This window comes from Chlorocebus sabaeus, chromosome 5, assembly GCF_047675955.1.
Source record: "Chlorocebus sabaeus isolate Y175 chromosome 5, mChlSab1.0.hap1, whole genome shotgun sequence".
NCBI lineage: Eukaryota > Metazoa > Chordata > Mammalia > Primates > Cercopithecidae > Chlorocebus > Chlorocebus sabaeus.
The window spans coordinates 69,265,635-69,284,003 of NC_132908.1; the positions used below are offsets into that span (position 1 = coordinate 69,265,635).

The following is an 18,369-nucleotide window of genomic DNA, read 5'->3' on the forward strand; positions in this document are numbered from 1 at the left end:
GTTTATTTTGTGTTTAAGCCCAGCAAAGTCTTTTTGGTTCTTTCTTTTTAGATATTATTTATAGTGCCTCCATATTTGGAGTAGAGAAAGTGCTCAGAGTATGAATTTACCAAACTATTTTGAGCAGTAGTTTAATGTAAACTTGTGAAGAGTAAAAGATTTATCAAAACTCTTATAAAGCTAAAACAACCATTTTTAATTTTAAACTCGCATACTGTATAAATTATCCTCAACAACCTTTTATCCTAAAATAACAAAAGAATCTTACATGGACACATTTGTGTGGTGGTAAAAGAATTTAAATAGAAGAATTACGATATCGGAAAGCTTATTCACAGAGGTGTTGAACAGAGGCTGGGGAGCTGTCATGTTGCTTGTTGCTGGGCAAATCACATCTTAAACTGGTGCACTTTCAGAATAAAATCTCATGTATTTCCTCTTCTAATTTCTCTTTTCAGACATCTGTTTTCCTCCATGATTGTCGAAAAGTTCACCCAGGATTATCTGTGGCTTTCAGTTGCAACTCGGCATCCCTGGAACCAGTTTACAAGGGTCCAACGGCTGTCTTGCTGCATGACACTGCTACTCTGCAACATGGTCATTAATGTTATGTTCTGGAAGATAAACAGCACCACTGCCAAGAGAGATAAGCAATGTACGGATGAGCCCTGATGTGTGTTGTTTGTAGTAAGCAATCCTTTTTTTTTTTTTTTTTTTGGACAGGGTCTCACTCTGTTACCCAGGCTTGGTCTGGAACTCCTGGCCTCAAGTGATCCTCCTGCCTCAGCCTCCTGAAATGCTGGGATTACAGGCATGAGTCACCATGCCTAGCCTACTATGTAATACTATTACTGTATTCCATTCTCCTTACTTTCAGGGTTAGAAACAGAATCATGTTGTGTGATATGGTTTGGCTCTGTGTCCCCACCCGAATCTCCATCCACCTGTAATCCCCCTGTATTGGGGGAGGGACTTGCTGGGAGGTGACTGGATCATGGGGGCAGTTTCTCCCATGCTTTTCCCATGATAGTGAGTGAGTTCTCATGAGATCTGATGGTTTAGTTGCTTGAACTGGACCACGGAGGCAGAGGTTGCAGTGAGCTGAGATTGCGCCACTGCACTCCAGCATGGGTGACAAAGCAAAACTCCATCTCGGGGGGATAAAAAAGTGTGTGGCAGTTCCCCTGTCATTCTTCTGCCGCCATGCAAGATGCCTTGCTTTGTAAGGCATGTAAAGTGTAATGCCACGTAAGGTGCTTTGTAGTGCTTTGTAATGCTTTGTAATGCCATGTAAGGTGTCTTGCTTCCTCTTTACCTTCTGCCATGATTGTAAGTTTCCTGAGGCCTCCCCAGCCATGAAGAACTGTGAGTCAATTAAACCTCTTTTCTTTATAAATTACCCAGTCTCAGGTAGTTCTTTATAGCAATGTGAAAACAGACTAATACATTGTGCCTTCATTTTTCCTCCACTGCCCTGACATTAGAATACTCTAACAAATGTTCTCGGTGTTCTCATTCATTAATAAATGAAGCAATATTAGGAACACAACATGGTCTTTACTGCCATGATAATTTTATCCCGAGATAAATGTAGTTAACTTCCTCAGTGAATAGTTAAACCTAGGAGAGGAATGACTTTGCGATTATGTTAATTGTTGACGATAAAAGTTGACGTTGTGCTTTTCTTTCAGTGGGTCCATTTGGTGTGGCCTGGTCTGAGCTGCTGATCAGCATCCACACTGCTGTCATCCTCTTCCCCATCAATCTTGTCATTGGGCGGCTCTTCCCGTTGATTGAGCCACAGGAGACTCTGCCCCTCTTTCCTCCCGTCCAGGCCTCCTGCCTCTCAGATGCTTCTGTTGAGCCTGTCTCTGCCGCAATCGTAGTTGAGGTAAGTTTGATATCAAATTTTATTTTATATTTTATTTTATTGCCTGCTTATTTGTTTTGAGATAGTGTCTGGCTCTGTTGCACAGGCTGGAGAGTGCAGTGGTGCAACCTCAGCTCACTGTGGCAGCCTCAAGCTCCCAGGCTCAAGTGATCCTCCCACCTCAGCCTCCCAAGTAGCTGAAACTACAGGCATGTGACACCATGTCTGGCAATTTTTTTTTTTTTTTTTTTTTTTTGTAGAGACAGGGTTTCATCGTGTTGTCCAGGCTGGTCTCAAACCCTTGGGCTCAAGCCATTCTCCCACCTTGGCCTCCCAAAGAGCTGGGATTACAGGCGTGAGCCGCCACACCCAGCCAGTATCAAATTTTACAGATAAATTATATGCTCCCGGCCGGGCATGGTAGCTCACACCTGTAATCCCAGCACTTTGGGAGGCCGAGGTGGGCAGATCACGAGGTCAGGAGATCGAGACCGTCCTGGCTAACACGATGAAACCCCGTCTCTACTAAAGATTTAAAAAAAAAAAAATTAGCCGGGTGTGGTGGCATGAGCCTGTAGTCTCAGCTACTCAGGAGGCTGAGCCAGGAGAATCGCTTGAACCCAGGAGGCAGTGGTTGCAGTGAGCCGAGATCGCGCCACTGCACTCCAACCTGACGACAGAGCAAGACTCTGTCTCAAAAAAAAAGAAAAAATGACATGCTCCCCTTCCCCACGCAGTGGAAGAGAGCAGTGGGAAGAATCTCATGGGAGGCTGTCAGGGTCCTGTTACCTGTAATACATTTTTCCCAGTTCCTGTCCCCTGAGCTGTGATCAACCACACGCTTAGCTTTTACTCTTGATGATTAAGTATTCTGAGAACTAAATGGGAGTGCGTGGGCACTACTCTGGCCTTGCTGTAGTCTTTGATGTTTGATCAAATTGTCTCTTTTTTCATTCTGTATTCTCTCATGAAAGTGATATTGAAGCTACCGTGAGCTGTGAGGTGACTGCTTTCTGAAAAATTCAAGGAACATGAAAAATTGCGGTTCTTCATGCTAAGCAAATCCCCTTCTGACTAAAGGAAACGGCCTTACCACCTGTAATTGCTACAAATGCTGGGTTAATGAAAAACAGGCTGATTTTTCTCATCTTGGTCCTACATTCAGGAATTAAAGGAAACTGTGAGATTCCTGCTCAGGAGAGATACATACCTACTCTCCAAGTGTGAGCAGCCGCCATGGAGTTCTTGTGACGTTACTAAGCTGGTGAAACTTTTATCCAGCCTCATATCGTCTCACCTGGAGGGTCAAAGCTGTCATCAGCAGGCAGAGCGCCACTGGGCACGTGGTAAACTTCAGTAGATTTCAGTAACAGTCTTCCATCCGCCTCCCACTCCCTTGCATGTCTCTTACTTTCTTACTCATTCATAACCAACAGGCCTGATACAACCTTCTGGTTGTTTTAATTTCCTTAAGCTTCTAATATGGAGTTGATAGCTTTGTTCCCCTTGATGATTTCTGGACAATCTATCTCTATCTGGTGATACAAAGTACAGGATTAAGTAAAAAACACAAGCCAGGCATGGTGGCTCACGCCTGTAATCCCAGCCCTTTGGGAGGCCAAGGTGGGCGGATTACCTGAAGTCAGGAGATCAGGGCCAGCTTGGCCAACATGGCGAAACCCTGTCTCTACTAAAAATACAAAAATGAGCTGGGCGTGGGGGCGGGCGCTTGCAATCCCAGCTACTGGGGAGGCTGAGGCAGGAGAATTGCTTGAACCCAGGAGGCAGAGGTTGCAGTGAGCTGAGATCGGGCCACTACACTGCAGACGGGGCAACATGGTCAGACTCCGTCTCGGAAAAAAAAAAAGAAACACAGGTCGGGCAGGGTGGCTCACATGTGTAATCACAGCATTTTGGGAGGCCAAGGCGTGCAATCACCTGAGGTCAGGAGTTCAAAACCAGCCTGATGATGTGATGAAACCCTGTCTCTACCATAAATACAAAAATTAGCAGGAGGTGGTGGCACATGCCTGTAATCCCAGCTATTAGAGAGGCTGAGGCAGGAGAATCAGTTGAACCTGGGAGGTGGAGGTTGCAATGAACCAATACTGTGCCACTACACTCAGCCTGGGCGACAGAGCAAGACTCCATCTCAACAACAACAAAAAAAAAACAGAAAAAATGTTTTCTGTATTAGACCCACATATCCTATCTGCTTTGTCGAAGACTGTTGAAACTTGTCATCCTTTTTCTTTTATGAGATGGTGAGATTATGAAATTTATGGATTCTTAAATACAATTTGAGTCTCCTGAGCACATACTAGTATAGGTCACATGTACTGCCACTCTGGTGAAGCACTCAGTAAATAGGTTTTAAAAGTCTTTAGATCAAAGCTTAGAATTTTACAATTGCTACAAATTCACCGGCATCCTCAGAGAAGATGGTAGTACTGCAAGGGTTGGGTACAGTCCAGTCTCTGCTAGTGGGAAAATACAGCCTCAAATCAATTAATGAATTGTTCATCTCTACCACTAATTGCTCCTTATGGAAATCCACTTGTGATGGGAGCTGCCCTGACTCAGGCTAGTTGCCCTGGCACTCGGGGAGGCGAGGCTACACGTTCGAGGCCAACCTCGTCAGCACTGATTGAAAAAAAAAAAAATCTACTTGTGAGTGTCAACTTGAAATATATTTTCAGTTGTTCCTGAAAACCACCATCATTTCTGCTGTTACCTGCGTAGAGTTCTGCAGAGGCTGAAATCTCACTTAGGCACGCTGGGTCTCACCCAGGGTCACCAGCCCTGTGACTTCCTAGATGCAGCCAGACAACTTCAAAAACTCCAGGAACTCTTGGAAATACATATTCTTCCCACGGAGCAAGAGCCATCCAGGTAATGCAGCACACCAAGCCTTCTTTATCCCTGTAATCTTCTTCATCCTCTCTCTCAGCTGATGCTTATGGGATTATTCCTTCAACTTTTGTGCTTCAGGGAAGTCACCAGTTTCGCCATCCTGAGCTCAGAAGAAGGGAAAAAGCCCATCTCTAATGGCCTGTCCAAATGGTTAACTGCAGTCTGCTGGCTCCTCCTAGGTCTGACTAGCCTGGCTTCAGCCTTTTTTACAGCACTTTATAGCTTGGAATTGAGCAAAGACCAAGCCACCAGCTGGATGATTTCAATTATTTTATCAGTGCTTCAAAACGTCTTCATCAGCCAGCCAGGAAAGGTATGTGCGGGACGGGAAGAACCACTGGAGTTGCAGAAGTTAGGGACACTGAGGTCCCTGGGTGTCAAGTGGTTTTGACAATGCAACATAACAAAAAACAAATAGGCAAACCAGGCTGGGTGCAGTGGCTCATGCATGTAATCTCAGCACTTTGGGACGCCAAGGCAGGCAGATTGCTTGAGTCCAGGTGTTTGAGACCAGCCTGGGCAACATGATGAAACTCCATGTCTACAAAAATTAGAAAAACTTAGCCAGGCATGGTGGTGTGCTCCTGTAGTTCCAGCTACTTGGGAGTCTAAGGTGGGAGGATGGCTTGGCCCAGAGGTTGAGGCTGCAGTAAGCCGTGATTGTGCCACTGCATTCCAGCCTAGGTGACAGAGCAAGACCCTGTCTCAACGCTAAAAAACAAAAAGAAAAAGGCAAACTGACGTTTGTTAGGGATACATGAAATTCATGACAGAAAAACTAATAAGTATGGCAGAAAAGGATTGAGGAGCGAAGAGGACAGTAACAAATCAACAACCCAAACCACTTTGAAAAAGTAACAGAAAACTTAAAATGTTTTTAATTGAGAAAAATGTCAAACCCACACAAAAGTGTGAAGACTAGTATAATGCATTCTAAGCCCTACCACTCAGCTTCAACAATAACCATCTTATGGCCAATCTTGTTTCATCTATTATTTGGGGAAACAATAGCAGACTTCATATCATTGTATCCATTTCATGTATTTCAGACTTTATATTTCTAAAAGATATGGACTGTTCCTTCTAAAACATAAATATAAAGGGACAGCCTGAGGGAGTTTCGGGGGTGATGAAACAACTTGGTATCTTGACTGTAGTGGTGGATATACAACTGTAAGTATTAATCAACACTCATGGAATTATACACCAAGAAGCGAACTTTTTTTTAACTATATGTAAGTTAAGATATAAATTTTTTAAAGCAAAACCTGTGATTGCAGTGGCCAAAACACATGTAAGAAATTCAGCTTCGCTAGTCCAATAAAACTATCATATTGCATTTTTGTTTTAATAATGGCAAAGAAAAATAATAATACACAGTAATGCCAAGGAAATGAACAGCCAGTCCTGGTTAAGGGAAGTCTGGGAATATATAGTGACAACCTGCAAATTCTGCATCCTTTTGCTAGAGAGGTTTCACATCTAAGGATCCATCTCCAGAAAATCCATAGTGGCCAGGAGCGGTGGCTCACGCTTGTAATCCTAGTACTTTGGGAGGCTAAGGCGGGCAGATCAATTGAGGTTGGGATTTCAAGACCACCCTGGTCAACACGGTGAAACCCTGTCTCTATTAAGAATACAGAAATCCCAGGCCAGTTGTGGTGGCTTACGCCTGTAATCCTAGCACTTCGGGAGGCCGAGGTAGGCAGATTACCTGAGGTCGGGAGTTTGAGACCAGCCTGGCCAACATGGCGAAACCCTGTCTCTACTAAAAATACAAAAATTAGCCAGGTGTGGTGGTGAGTGCTTGTAATCCCAGCTACTCAGGAGGCTGAGGCAGGAGAATCACTTGAACCCGGGAGGCGGAGGTTGCAGTAAGCTGAGATCGTGCCATTGTACTCCAGCCTGGGCAGCAGAGCGAGACTCTGTCTCAAAAAATAATAATAAAATAAAATAAACTGCGTGTGGTATGCACCTGTAGTCCCAGCTACTTGGGAGGCTGAGGCAAGAGAATCACTTGAACCCAGGAAGCCGAGGTTGCAGTGAGCCGAGATTGCATCACTGCATTCCAGCCTGGGTGACAGAGCGAGACTCCGTCTCAAAAAAAAAAAAAAAAGTCTGGATTTTCATCAGAGGTCTTCCAAAGATACTGAGAGATGTTATTGAATAGACATCACAAATCGTTTGACGGTATCAGCTTCTCCAGCCAACCAGATTAAGATCTATAAGCAAAAAATATACATATTAACATTATTTAGAGTCTGATGGCCCTTCTCCTAGTCCCCATCATTGTGCAAAAATTACTGTGAAATTAGTTTTTCATTAACATGAAGAGCCAAATAATTGAAGTTTTTCATGAGTGCCCACCTCTTCCTTTACATATGGTGTTATCTTCCTGGGTCTGTAACGTCTGCTCACAATGTTCTCCTGTAATTCTCCTGCCCAGGTGGTCTTCTTCACATTCTTATACTCACTGATGATGAGCAGGATGCCACAGCTTAACAAAGAGAAGGAACAACAAACAAAGAGGATCTTGGCACTCTTGGGTAACTCAAGTAGTTCTAACAACTACCTAATTTTGAAAAAAGCATATTAGATCAGTGGAACTCTGGCCACCTTGCCATACTTGATATCCCCCCTCTCCCCCCACCTCCCCTAGCTGGGACCACAGGCAAGTGCCACTATGCCTGGCTAATTTTTTATTTTTTTTGTAGAGACAACGTCTCACTGTGTTGACCAGGCTGGTTAACTCCTGGCCTCAAGCGATCCTGCTGCCTTGGCCTCCCAAAGTGCTAGAATTGAAAATACAGGCATGAGCCACTGTGTTCAGCCTAGTAACTCATTTTTACTGTATTGTACAAAAGTATCAGTCCTCAACTGATTGGAATTGTTTTAAAAACAGGTCCTTTATAATAGAGAGCTTAAGAAGCACTGCGTGGGCAGTTTTACATTTAAAATTTAAAAGGAAGTGCTTGTTTAACATTTAAAAGGAAATGCGCACAGTAGATGTTCAGTGACTGGTGAGTGGCCGCTTAATGAAATATAACGTTTCTTTGGTCTGCATTTGAATTTTTGACAGCAAAATGTTCTTCGTCAGTACCAGGTTCAAGAGATAAGAACAACCCCATCTATGTAGCCCCAGCTATGAATAGTCCAACTAAGCGTCCAGAAAGAACCTTGAAAAAGAAGAAACTCTTCAAGCTGACTGGAGATATTTTGGGTATGGAGAGGAAATGGCAGCATATTGATAATACAGCACCTTTTCAGAAGGGAAAGGAAGAGAGAGAATAAAATGGAAAGTAAAGAAGGGTTGAAAAGCTGTCTTTTAAAATCTTCACCTCATGAGATTTGGGATTCCAGTGAAGCAGGTGGGATGGTAACTGGACAGACCCCTGACCTTGGAGTCTAGAGGTTTCATTCTGTGCTAGAGTAAGTCACTTTCTCTACCTGCAAAATTTAATAACACGATCTAGGGAGGGAAAACGAAAATGCTTTGGCAAACGGCTATTCTGTAGGTGCTAGTTGACTGGCTTCAACACATCTAGTTCATTACTGGATTCCCTAGTCCAAAGAAGACAAATTCTGTTTTTATCATGACTTTGCTTCTTGTAAACACAATCACACGAGTGAAACAGAGCGCATGCTTGGTCCTTAGAGCTGAACACCATATTTCTTGTGTGGGATTTTATGTATATTTTTCTTTTTCTTTTTTTTTGACACTCACTCTGTTGCCCAGGCTGGAGTGCAGTAGTGCAATGTCAGCTCACTGCATCCTGTGCCTCCTGGGTTCTAGTGATTCTCCTACCTCTGTCTCCTGGTTAGCTGGGATTACAGGCACACACCACCACGCCCAGCTCATTTTTGTATTTCTAGTAGATAGGGGTTTTCACTATGTTGGTCAGGCTGGTCTTGAACTCTTGACATTAGGTGATCTGCCCCTCTCAGCTTCCAAAGTGCTAGGACTACAGGTGTGAGCCACTGTGCCTGGCCACAGCCAATGTATCTTATTTTAAGTAAAATGTATGATTAGTGGCAGAATAATTCTGGGAAGGAAATGTCAGTGTGTGTATTTATAATTATTAGACTGAACCATATGAAACTGCCAATTTTTGACTGGTTTTGACCTGCATAAGTCTATAGACTTAGGAAAATGAAGAAAAAGACATAGAGGATTTCTAAGTTAACCACTCAACTATGACATTTTTTTCCTCTTTTAAACTAGTACAAATCCTTTTCCTTACCCTGTTGATGACTGCAATCTGCTCTGTAAAGAACTCCAATAGATTTTACCTCCACCAAGCTATCCAGAAGACCTTTTCGCCCCGATTCTCGGAAATCAAACTTCTTCAGGATTTCTATCCCTGGGCCAATCACATCCTCCTTCCTAGCCTGTATGGGGAGTACAGAGGTAAGAATGCAGTCCTGAAGCCCATTCATTGCAAATATGGGGTACAATTAATTTTCCAAATACCCTGTACCACGATCTATGAGAAAGTGGAGGAAGGTCAGCTGGTGTTTTCTGATATGGCCGTACCTGTGGGCATCCCAAGAGCTTGTTCCCTGGACTTCATCTAAGGAGGTTCAGTTACATCTGTTCACCCAGGCCCATGGGGCCGATTCCCCACTGATGAGCTTCACAAAAGGCTGACAAGCAAGAATGACAGTGGATTCAGTTACATCATGAGAAGTAACCAGAGTGACCTCTAGGACTCAACCACACATAGCAGAGAAGGCTGTTCAGTAAGTGCAAAACCAGGAATGTGGGTTCATTGGAGGATCTCCACATGAGATGCTATTTTGGCCTGAGCCATCTTTCCCAAGTCTGTGAGGATGTCTGTGTGACTTTGCTTGCATGGGTATCCAGTTCAGCCCCACAAAATGCATTGAACTTCTCTAATACGCTTGGAACTGTCCTAGGAGCTAACAGTGAAAAGATGGACACGATATGGTTTGTGTCTTCAAGGAACGCCACCATGCAGAGGAGTTAGTATGCCTTGCTGTGGACAGTGATGAAGAAATGCTAAAGAATGACTTTCTCAAGGATCGCATTTTTTTTTTTTTTTTTTTTGGAGACAGTCTTACTCTGTCACGCAGGCCAGAGTGCAGTGGCACAATCCAGGCTCACTGAAACCTCCACCTCCCAGGTTGAAGCAATTCTCCTGCTTCAGCCTCTCTAGTAGCTAGGATTACAGGCATGCACTACCACATCTGGCTTTCTTTTTTTTTTTTTTTTTTTTTTTTTTTTTGAGGCAGAGTTTTGCTCTCATTGCCCAGGCTGGAGTGCAATGGCATGATCTTGGCTCACTGCAACCTCCGCCTCCCGGGTTCCAGCGATTCTCCTGCCTCAGCTTCCTTTAGTAGAAATGGGGTTTCACCATGTTGGTCAGGCTGGTCTCAAATTCCTGACCTCAAGTGATCCACCCACCTTGGCCTTCCAAAGTGCTGGGATTATAGGTGAGAGCCACCGCATCTGCCAGGAACGTTTTGTATTCAAAATTTTTCCACCAGTTACCAACACTGTCATTATTTAACTTTAGATCTTGTTAAGTAAGCTGCATTCTGGAAACTGTTACATTCGTTTATCTCAGGATTGGTGGCTTCCTGATGAGATTTGGATCACTTCCTAGGTTCCTGAAAAAGAATCTAAAATGCATTTTTATCTCAGCAAACATTTACAGTCCTAAAGGTGTGGTTAGTGTGTTTGAGAGAGTTTTTATAGATGATAACTCCTATTTATTGCATGTTGAATCTATTTAGTTCAATTTTTTTTTTAATTTTACTTTTAGAATCAGGGTCTCAGTCTCCCACTCAGGCTAGAATGCAGTGACATAATCTCATCTCACTGCAGCCTTGAACTTGTGGGCTCAAGCAATTCCCCCACCTCAGCGTCCTGAGTAGCTGGGACTACAGGTGTGTGCCACCATACCCAGTTAATTATTATTTTTTTTAGAGACAGGTTCTCACTATGTTGCCCAGTCTGGTGTCCTTAGTTCAGTTTTAGGTGGTGACAGTTCTGGGTTCAGGGTACATTCTTTTTTTTTTTTTCCCCCCCCAAGACGGAGTTTCACTCTTTCGCCCAGGTTACAGCAAAGTGGTGTGATCTCGTCTCACTGCAACCTCCATCCCCTGGGCTCAAGCGATTCTCCTCCCTCAGCCTCCTGAGTAGCTGTGATTATAGGCGCCCCACACCATGCGCAGCTAATTTTTTTTATTTTTGGGAGAGATGGGGTTTTGCTATATTGACCAGGCTGACCTCAGGTGATCCACCCACCTCAGCCTCCCAGAGTGATGGAATTACAGGCATGAGCCACCGCACCTGGCCCAGGGCACATGCTACTTGCAGTCTATAATTGTACCTTGTCCTGAACAAAATACTAAATCAAGGTAACTGGGCCAGGAACAGTGGCTTACGTCTGTGATGCTAGTGCTTTGGGATACTGTAGCAGGGGTATCATTTGAAGCCAGTAGTTCAAGACCAGCCTGGGCAACATGGCAAGATCCCATCTCTACAAAAAAAAAATTAGCCAGGCATGGTTGCACGTGACTGTAGTACCAGCTGCTTGGGAGTCTGAGGCAGGAGGATCATTTGAGCCCAGGAGTTTAAGGCTGCAGTGAGCCATGGTCTCACCACTACACCCTAGTCTGAGCAGAGCCAAGACCTCATCTCAAGAACAAAAATAGTGACTGGATCTCTGGCTGAGGTCTGCACCATCACAGCAGGCATGGTCTCTCTTGCACTCCTTGGCTCCTGTAGTATGTAGTGTCTTGGCTGGGCACAGTGGCTCATGCCCGTAATCCCAGCACTTTGGGAGGCCAAGGCTGCAGGATCACTTGAGCCCAGGAGTTCAAGACCAGCCTAGGCAACATGGTGCAACCCCATCTCTACAAAAAATATACAAATTAGCTGGGCATGGTAATGCAGACCTGTGGTCCCAGCTACTTGGGAGGCTGGGGTGGGAGAAATGCTTAAGCTGGGAGGCGGAGGTTGCAGTGAGCCAAGATCGCATCGCTGCACTCCAGCCTGGGTGACAGAGTGAGACCCTGCATCAAAAAAAAAAAAAAAAAGAAAATCCAAATGTACAACTAAAGGGTATATTGTGCAGCTCTTCCTTGTCCCCTAGATCCCCGTCTCTCCTCTCAAAAGACAGCTACAGTCCCAATTTATTATACATATTTATTATACATTCTTTCAAAGGTAATGGCCGGGTGCAGTGGCTCCTGCCTGTAGTCTCAGCACTTTGGGAGGTGGAGATGGGTGGATCACAAGGTCAGGAGTTCGAGACCAGCCTGGCCAACATGGTGAAACCTCATCTCTACTAAAAAGACAAAAATTAGCCATCCGTGGTGGCGGGTGCCTATAATCCCAACTACTTGGGAAGCTGAGGCAGGAAACTCACTTGAACCGGAGAGGTGGAGGTTGCAGTGAGTCAAGATCACACCACACTGCACTCCGGCCAGGGCAACAGAGTAAGACTCTGCCTCAAAAAAAAAAAAAAAAAAGCATTTTGCTTTTTTCCCTTAACAGTGAATCTGGGGCTTGTTCTATCAGCACATATGAAGATGCCACTATTATGTTTTATTCACTTACTGTATAGTATCCCACTGCATGGATGTACCATAATTTATATACCCAGCTCCCTACTGATAGGTCTTTAGATCATTTCCAGGCTTATTGTTAGCAAGACTATCATTAATATCCTTGCACGTACTTAATTCCACAAAGGTGCAAATACATCGAAAGATAAATACCTTGGAAAAGACTGCTAGGTCAAAGTATATATACATTTTTAATTTAGAAAGAGATGGCCAAATTGTCATAGTGTACCAATAAACACTGCTATTAGCGATATATGGCTGGGTGCAGTGGGTCACATCTGTAATCCCAGCACTTTGGGAGGCCAAGGCAGGCAGATCACTTGAGTTCGAGACCAGCCTGGTCAACATAGTGAAACCCCGTCTCTACTAAAAAAAGAAAAACAAAACACACACACACACAAATTAGCTTGGCCTGGTGGTGCATGCCTGTAGTCCTAGCTACTCAGGAGGTTGAGGGAGGAGAGCTGCTTGAACCTGGGAGGCAGAGGTTGCAGTGAGTCAAGATCGTCCCACTGTACTCCAGCCTGGGAGACAGAGCAAAACTCTGTCTCAAAACACAAAACAAAAAAAAACAAGAAGCAATATATGAGAGCACCTGCCCACATTCCCAAGAGACAGCCTGGTGAAAATTGGTGTTTTCAAGCAATTCAAGTGTCCATGAAATATATGAAAGACTTTGTAACTGCACCCAGAAAAATGAAAGTTTAAACTAAGACATGCTTTTTCCCTTTTCATAGGGGCAATACTTGTCCATATGCTTTTGCCTTTTTTCACTCAATCCTCCCCATATTCTATTTTTAAGACATAAATCTGTTGCTTCATTGTTGAAAACCGCCCGGTGGATTCCCATCAAACTTAAAAGTCCCAAGTCCTTTCCAAAGCTTACAAGGGCCTGCCCGGTTTGGCCCCCAGTTGCATCTGTTACTTCATCTCTTACTCCTCTTACCCTCGTTCACGCGACTTCAGCCACTCAAGCTTCTGTGCTTTCCTTAAATATGTCAAGCATGCTCTCACTCAGGGCCTTGGAACTTGCTGTTCTCCTTGTGACTGATTTCTGACTGTGTTAGGGCCTCTCCTATGCCATCTTCCCAGAGAAAGCTTCTCTGATGATCCTACCTAAGGTAACAGCGTTGCTCCCTCTCCAAATCACTCTTGATCCCCTTACTCTGCTTAATTTTTCTTCATAGCCCTTAGCATTACCTGAATATTATTTGGTTATTGCCCATCTCTCTTGCTCCTCAAATATGGGCTCTCGGTGGCCTGGACTCTGTTACACCCATTGCTATATTCTGGGTACCTAGGTGGGACCTGGTGCCTTTGAGCACTCAATACATACTGATACAAAGAATGGATGAGTAAGCATCCGCCCATATTCTTTGGCTACTTTTTATCAGGCTGTGTGGTTTTGTTTACCCGTTTTGTTTTGTAGGAGCTTTTTATATATTAAGAATGTATATAGTTATAGATCTAGATCTTTATAGAGATATAGACTAAGAACCTATAAAGATTAGGGAATTAAGATTTTTATTATGTTCTCTTCCTCCCTGAGAGCATGGTATGCTTTTCTATTTGTTTTCATCTTCATTTGTAGCTCTCAGTAAGATTCAGAATTGTTCCCCATAGAATTTTTGCACATCTCTCGTTAGGTTTATTTTACCTTTTGTGTTACTATTATAAATGAGATGTTTTAGGACAGGTATGATACTTCATGCCTGTAATCCCAGCACTTTGGGAGGCCAAGATGGGCAGATCACCTGAGGTCAGAAGTTCCAGACTAGCCTGGCCAACATGGTGAAACCTCATATCTACTAAAAAAATTTTTTTAAAGTAGCTGAGTGGAACACCTGTAGTCCCTGCTACTCAGGAGGCTGAGGCAGGAGAATCACTTGAACCTGGGAGGCAGAGGTTACAGTGAGCAAAGATTGTACCACTGCACTCCAGCCTGGGCAACAGAGTGAGAGTCTATCTCAACAAAAAATGTTTGATTTCTGTATACTATCTAAGTAAATATTGTGTGGCCATATGAACACTGTTGATTTCTTTGTTTATTTAGTATCCAGCCACCTTGCTGAATTCTTTTTGTAAGTACAATTGACCCTTGAACAACACAGGGCTTGGGGTGCTGGCCCCTGATGCAGATGAAAATTCATGTCTAACTTTTTTTTTATTTTTTATTTTTTTTTTGAGACGGAGTCTGGCTCTGTTGCCCAGGCTGGAGTGCAGTGGCCGGATCTCAGCTCACTGCAAGTTCTGCCTCCCTGGTTTACGCCATTCTCCTGCCTCAGCCTCCGGAGTAGCTGGGACTACAGGCGCCCGCCACCACGCCCGGCTAGTTTTTTGTATTTTTTTAGTAGAGACGGGGTTTCACCGTGTTAGCCAGGATGGTCTCGATCTCCTGACCTCGTGATCTGCCCGTCTCGGCCTCCCAAAGTGCTGGGATTACAGGCTTGAGCCACCGCGCCCGGCCCATGTCTAACTTTTGACTCCTCAAAAACTTAACTACTAATAGCCTACTATTGACTGGAAGACTTACTGATAACATAACAGTTGATTAACACATATTTTGTATGTTATGTGTATTAGATACTGTATTCTTAAAATAAGCTAGATAAAAGAATATTAAGGAAATCATAAGGAAGATAAACTAATTTACGGTTCATTAAGTGGATCATGACAAAGGGCTTCATCCTCATCGTCTTCACATGGAGTAGGCTGAGGAAGAGCAGAGGGTTAATCTTGGTGTCTCGGGGGTGGCAGAGGTGGGAGAAAATCTACTTATAAGAGGACCCGTGCAGTTCAAACATGTGTTGTTCAATGGTCAGTTTTTCAGTCGATTCTCTTAATTCATCTAGATTAGACATATCATTTACAAATTGTGATAATTTCACTTTTTTATTTTTATATATCTCATTACTTGAACATTTTTTTTTTTTTTAATATAAAGACCGTGTACACCTGTGTTGCCCAGGGTGGTCTTGAACTCCTGGCCTCAAGCCATCCTCCCGCCTTGGCCTCCTAAAGTGCTGGGATTACAGGTGTGATGTACCATATCCAGCCTTACTTCTTTTTCTTACCTAATAGCATTATCTAGAACCTCCAAAAATGTTTTCAAACCTAATGGTGAAAGTATGCATTTTTTCTCGTTACTAACCTAATGCGGCACTTTTCACGTCGTTTCTTTTTTTTGCATTCTGGATGTGCTGGAAAAAAAGATTTTAAAAAATATATAAACAAAACTGTTTCTTTCACTTTTTCATTAGGATTTATTGCTGATGGGAACTCCTTTCTTTTGGGCAATGTTCTGCTGCGTCAGATTCGCATTGCTGATCCCGGACTCTTCCCAGCTGGAGTATCTCCCCGGGAGCAAGTGAAGCCACCTCACCAACATCAGGAGGATACAGAGAACTATGGGGTTAATTGGGGCCCCCTTGATACAAACATCACCAAATCAGATAGCATTTGGCATTATCAGAATCAGGAGACCCTGGGTGGTTCTCCCATTCAAGGGGAATTTGCCACTTACTCAGGAGGAGGATACGCTGTGAAACTTGGAAGAAACTCCAGTACTGCAGCCCGGTGAGTAAGCCTGGGCCCTGAGCAAGAAGACCAAAATATTTGCTTTTGGCCATTCATAGGACAAATAGGAATTTCAGACCCATTTGAGTAGTTTTGACAGCTACTATACTGTCTGTAACTCTTATGGATACTTTTATTTTAGACTTCTAAGGAAATATACCCTTTGGTTTAAAAATTCCTTGCTCAACCTCAGACTACAGGTATGTTTTGGTTTGGCAATTTGCCAAAATTCATTTTGTAGCTGGAGAAATACCTATCATTTTCAATCCTAGCTGAAGTTAAATTCAAGTAACCATAGCTTGGACAAACTGTAATCTTAACATATAAAGGAAACCTTGCCGTTCATGAGCCAAAATACAGGAACCCAAAAGTCCAATGCCAAAATTAAATTTCCTGAGACTTATAGAGTGGTTTAGTATTCTGAGAATCTCTGTCATTACATGAGAAAAAGTCTAAATAAAAATAATTATCTCTTCATTTAAATGCAAGGAATTCATTATTCACAAACAATGCCAACTGAATAATGACATTTATATTCCTCCTACCTCCCAAAACTGAACAGCTGGTAGTCAAGAGTAGCATTTAATACTTCAAGTAGAAATACTTGTCATAGCATGACATTCTACTTCAGACCTGAAATGCCAAGTATATTTTCCTGAATATTTAACCTTGTTGTGAATACTATTGTAAAAACTTTCATTTTTATGGTCTACTAAATTTAATACCAGTGAAAGTTTGGGCATTAGTAATCATAAAATATTTCATAGGAAAAGTAGATTGGGAACTGTAACATCTTACCTGGTATATGACAGTAATATTTGAAACATCAGGATATTTTCCCCCTTTGCAGTATTGGAGAAAACGAGCTGACCCTGTCCTCTGTTTACCCAGAGTTCTACAGCATCTTGAACAGAGGCATTGGCTAGACCAACGCACAAAAGGCCTCTTTGTGGAGTTTGTGGTCTTCAATGCTAATGTGAACCTATTCTGTGTTGTGATCCTGATGTTGGAGTCCAGTGATGTGGGTACGAAGGCCTCTCTCTTCTCTCCTCTCTCTATGATCTTGTGCTTTGGGTTGGATGTTTGTCCCCTGTAAACCTCATGTTAAAATTCGATTCCCAGCATTGGAAGTGGAGCCTGATGGGAGGTGTTTGCGTCCTGGGAGGCAGATCCTTCATGGATAGATTGATGCCCTCCCTTAGGAGTAAGTGAGTTCTCATTCTATTAGTTCCCAAGAAAGCTGTTTGTTTAAAAAGAGCCGGAATCTCCCCCACCCCTCTCTTGCTTCCTCTCATTCCATGTGATCTCTGCACAGGCTGTCTCCCCTTCACCTTTGCCATGAGTGGCAGCAGCCTGAGGCCCTCACCAGATGCACACGCCCAATTTTGAACTTGCCAGCCATCAGAATTGTGAGCCAAAGAAACCTTTTTTCTTTATAAATTACTCAAGGTTTGGATACTCCTTTATAGCAATACAAAATGGACTAAGACACCTGAGTAGCTCAGGAGAAGTCCCAGTTTCTTTCTCTGTCTTATACCATTAATTTAAATATATTACTTTAATTAAAGTTATTATATTTAAATATAACTTTAAAAGTCAAATAGTTCAAGGGAAAAACAGGAGTCCTCAGTTCATCCCTACCTCATTCCTACTCCCCAAAGGCTACTTTCTGTTTTTTTAAACTAGATCTTTCAGAATTTAAAAATTATTAACATGGGCCGGGCATGGTGGCTCACGCCTATAATCTCAGCACTTTGGGAGGCTGAGACAGGTGGATCACCTGAGGTCAGGAGCTCGAGACCAGCCTGGCCAACATGGCGAAACCCCATCTCTACTGAAAATACAAAAAAATTAGCCAGGAGTGGTGGCAGGTGCCTATAATCCCAGCTACTCGGGAGGCTGAGGCAGGAGAATCGCTTGAACCCAGGAGGCAGAGGTTGCAGTGAGCTGAGATTGCGCCATTGTACTCCAGCCTGGGCACCAAGAGTGAAACTCTGTCTCAAAAAAAAAAAAAAAAAAAAAGGCCGGGCGCGGTGGCTCAAGCCTGTAATCCCAGCACTTTGGGAGGCCGAGACGGGCGGATCACGAGGTCAGGAGATCGAGACCATCCTGGCTAACACGGTGAAACCCCGTCTCCACTAAAAAATACAAAAAATTAGCCGGGCGAGGTGGCGGGCGCCTGTAGTCCCAGTTACTCGGGAGGCTGAGGCAGGAGAATGGCGTAAACCCGGGAGGCGGAGCTTGCAGTGAGCTGAGATCCGGCCACTGCACTCCAGCCCGGGCGACAGAGCGAGACTCCGTCTCAAAAAAAAAAAAAAAAAAAAAAAAATTAACAAGATTATTGTCTATTTCATAAATTTTCAGTTTTAGGTGTTACCTGTTTCTGTTAGGATGAATTTTTTTTTTTTTTTTTT

The 18,369-nt window shown here is 43.4% G+C and overlaps 1 protein-coding gene across 1 annotated transcript in view; it reads left to right on the top strand.

Moving 5' to 3' along the window:
* The window catches only part of PKD1L3 (polycystin 1 like 3, transient receptor potential channel interacting), an 85,450-nt gene that overhangs the window by 52,514 nt on the left and 14,567 nt on the right, over positions 1 to 18,369 (top strand). Inside the window, exons 17-26 of the mRNA XM_007993760.3 lie at positions 459 to 655; positions 1,692 to 1,891; positions 3,036 to 3,216; positions 4,570 to 4,762; positions 4,862 to 5,096; positions 7,230 to 7,329; positions 7,863 to 8,003; positions 9,006 to 9,191; positions 15,640 to 15,955; positions 16,847 to 16,980. Of these exons, the coding sequence (XP_007991951.3) occupies positions 459 to 655; positions 1,692 to 1,891; positions 3,036 to 3,216; positions 4,570 to 4,762; positions 4,862 to 5,096; positions 7,230 to 7,329; positions 7,863 to 8,003; positions 9,006 to 9,191; positions 15,640 to 15,955; positions 16,847 to 16,980 (1,883 nt within the window). The remainder of the gene's footprint in view (positions 1 to 458; positions 656 to 1,691; positions 1,892 to 3,035; positions 3,217 to 4,569; positions 4,763 to 4,861; positions 5,097 to 7,229; positions 7,330 to 7,862; positions 8,004 to 9,005; positions 9,192 to 15,639; positions 15,956 to 16,846; positions 16,981 to 18,369) is intronic.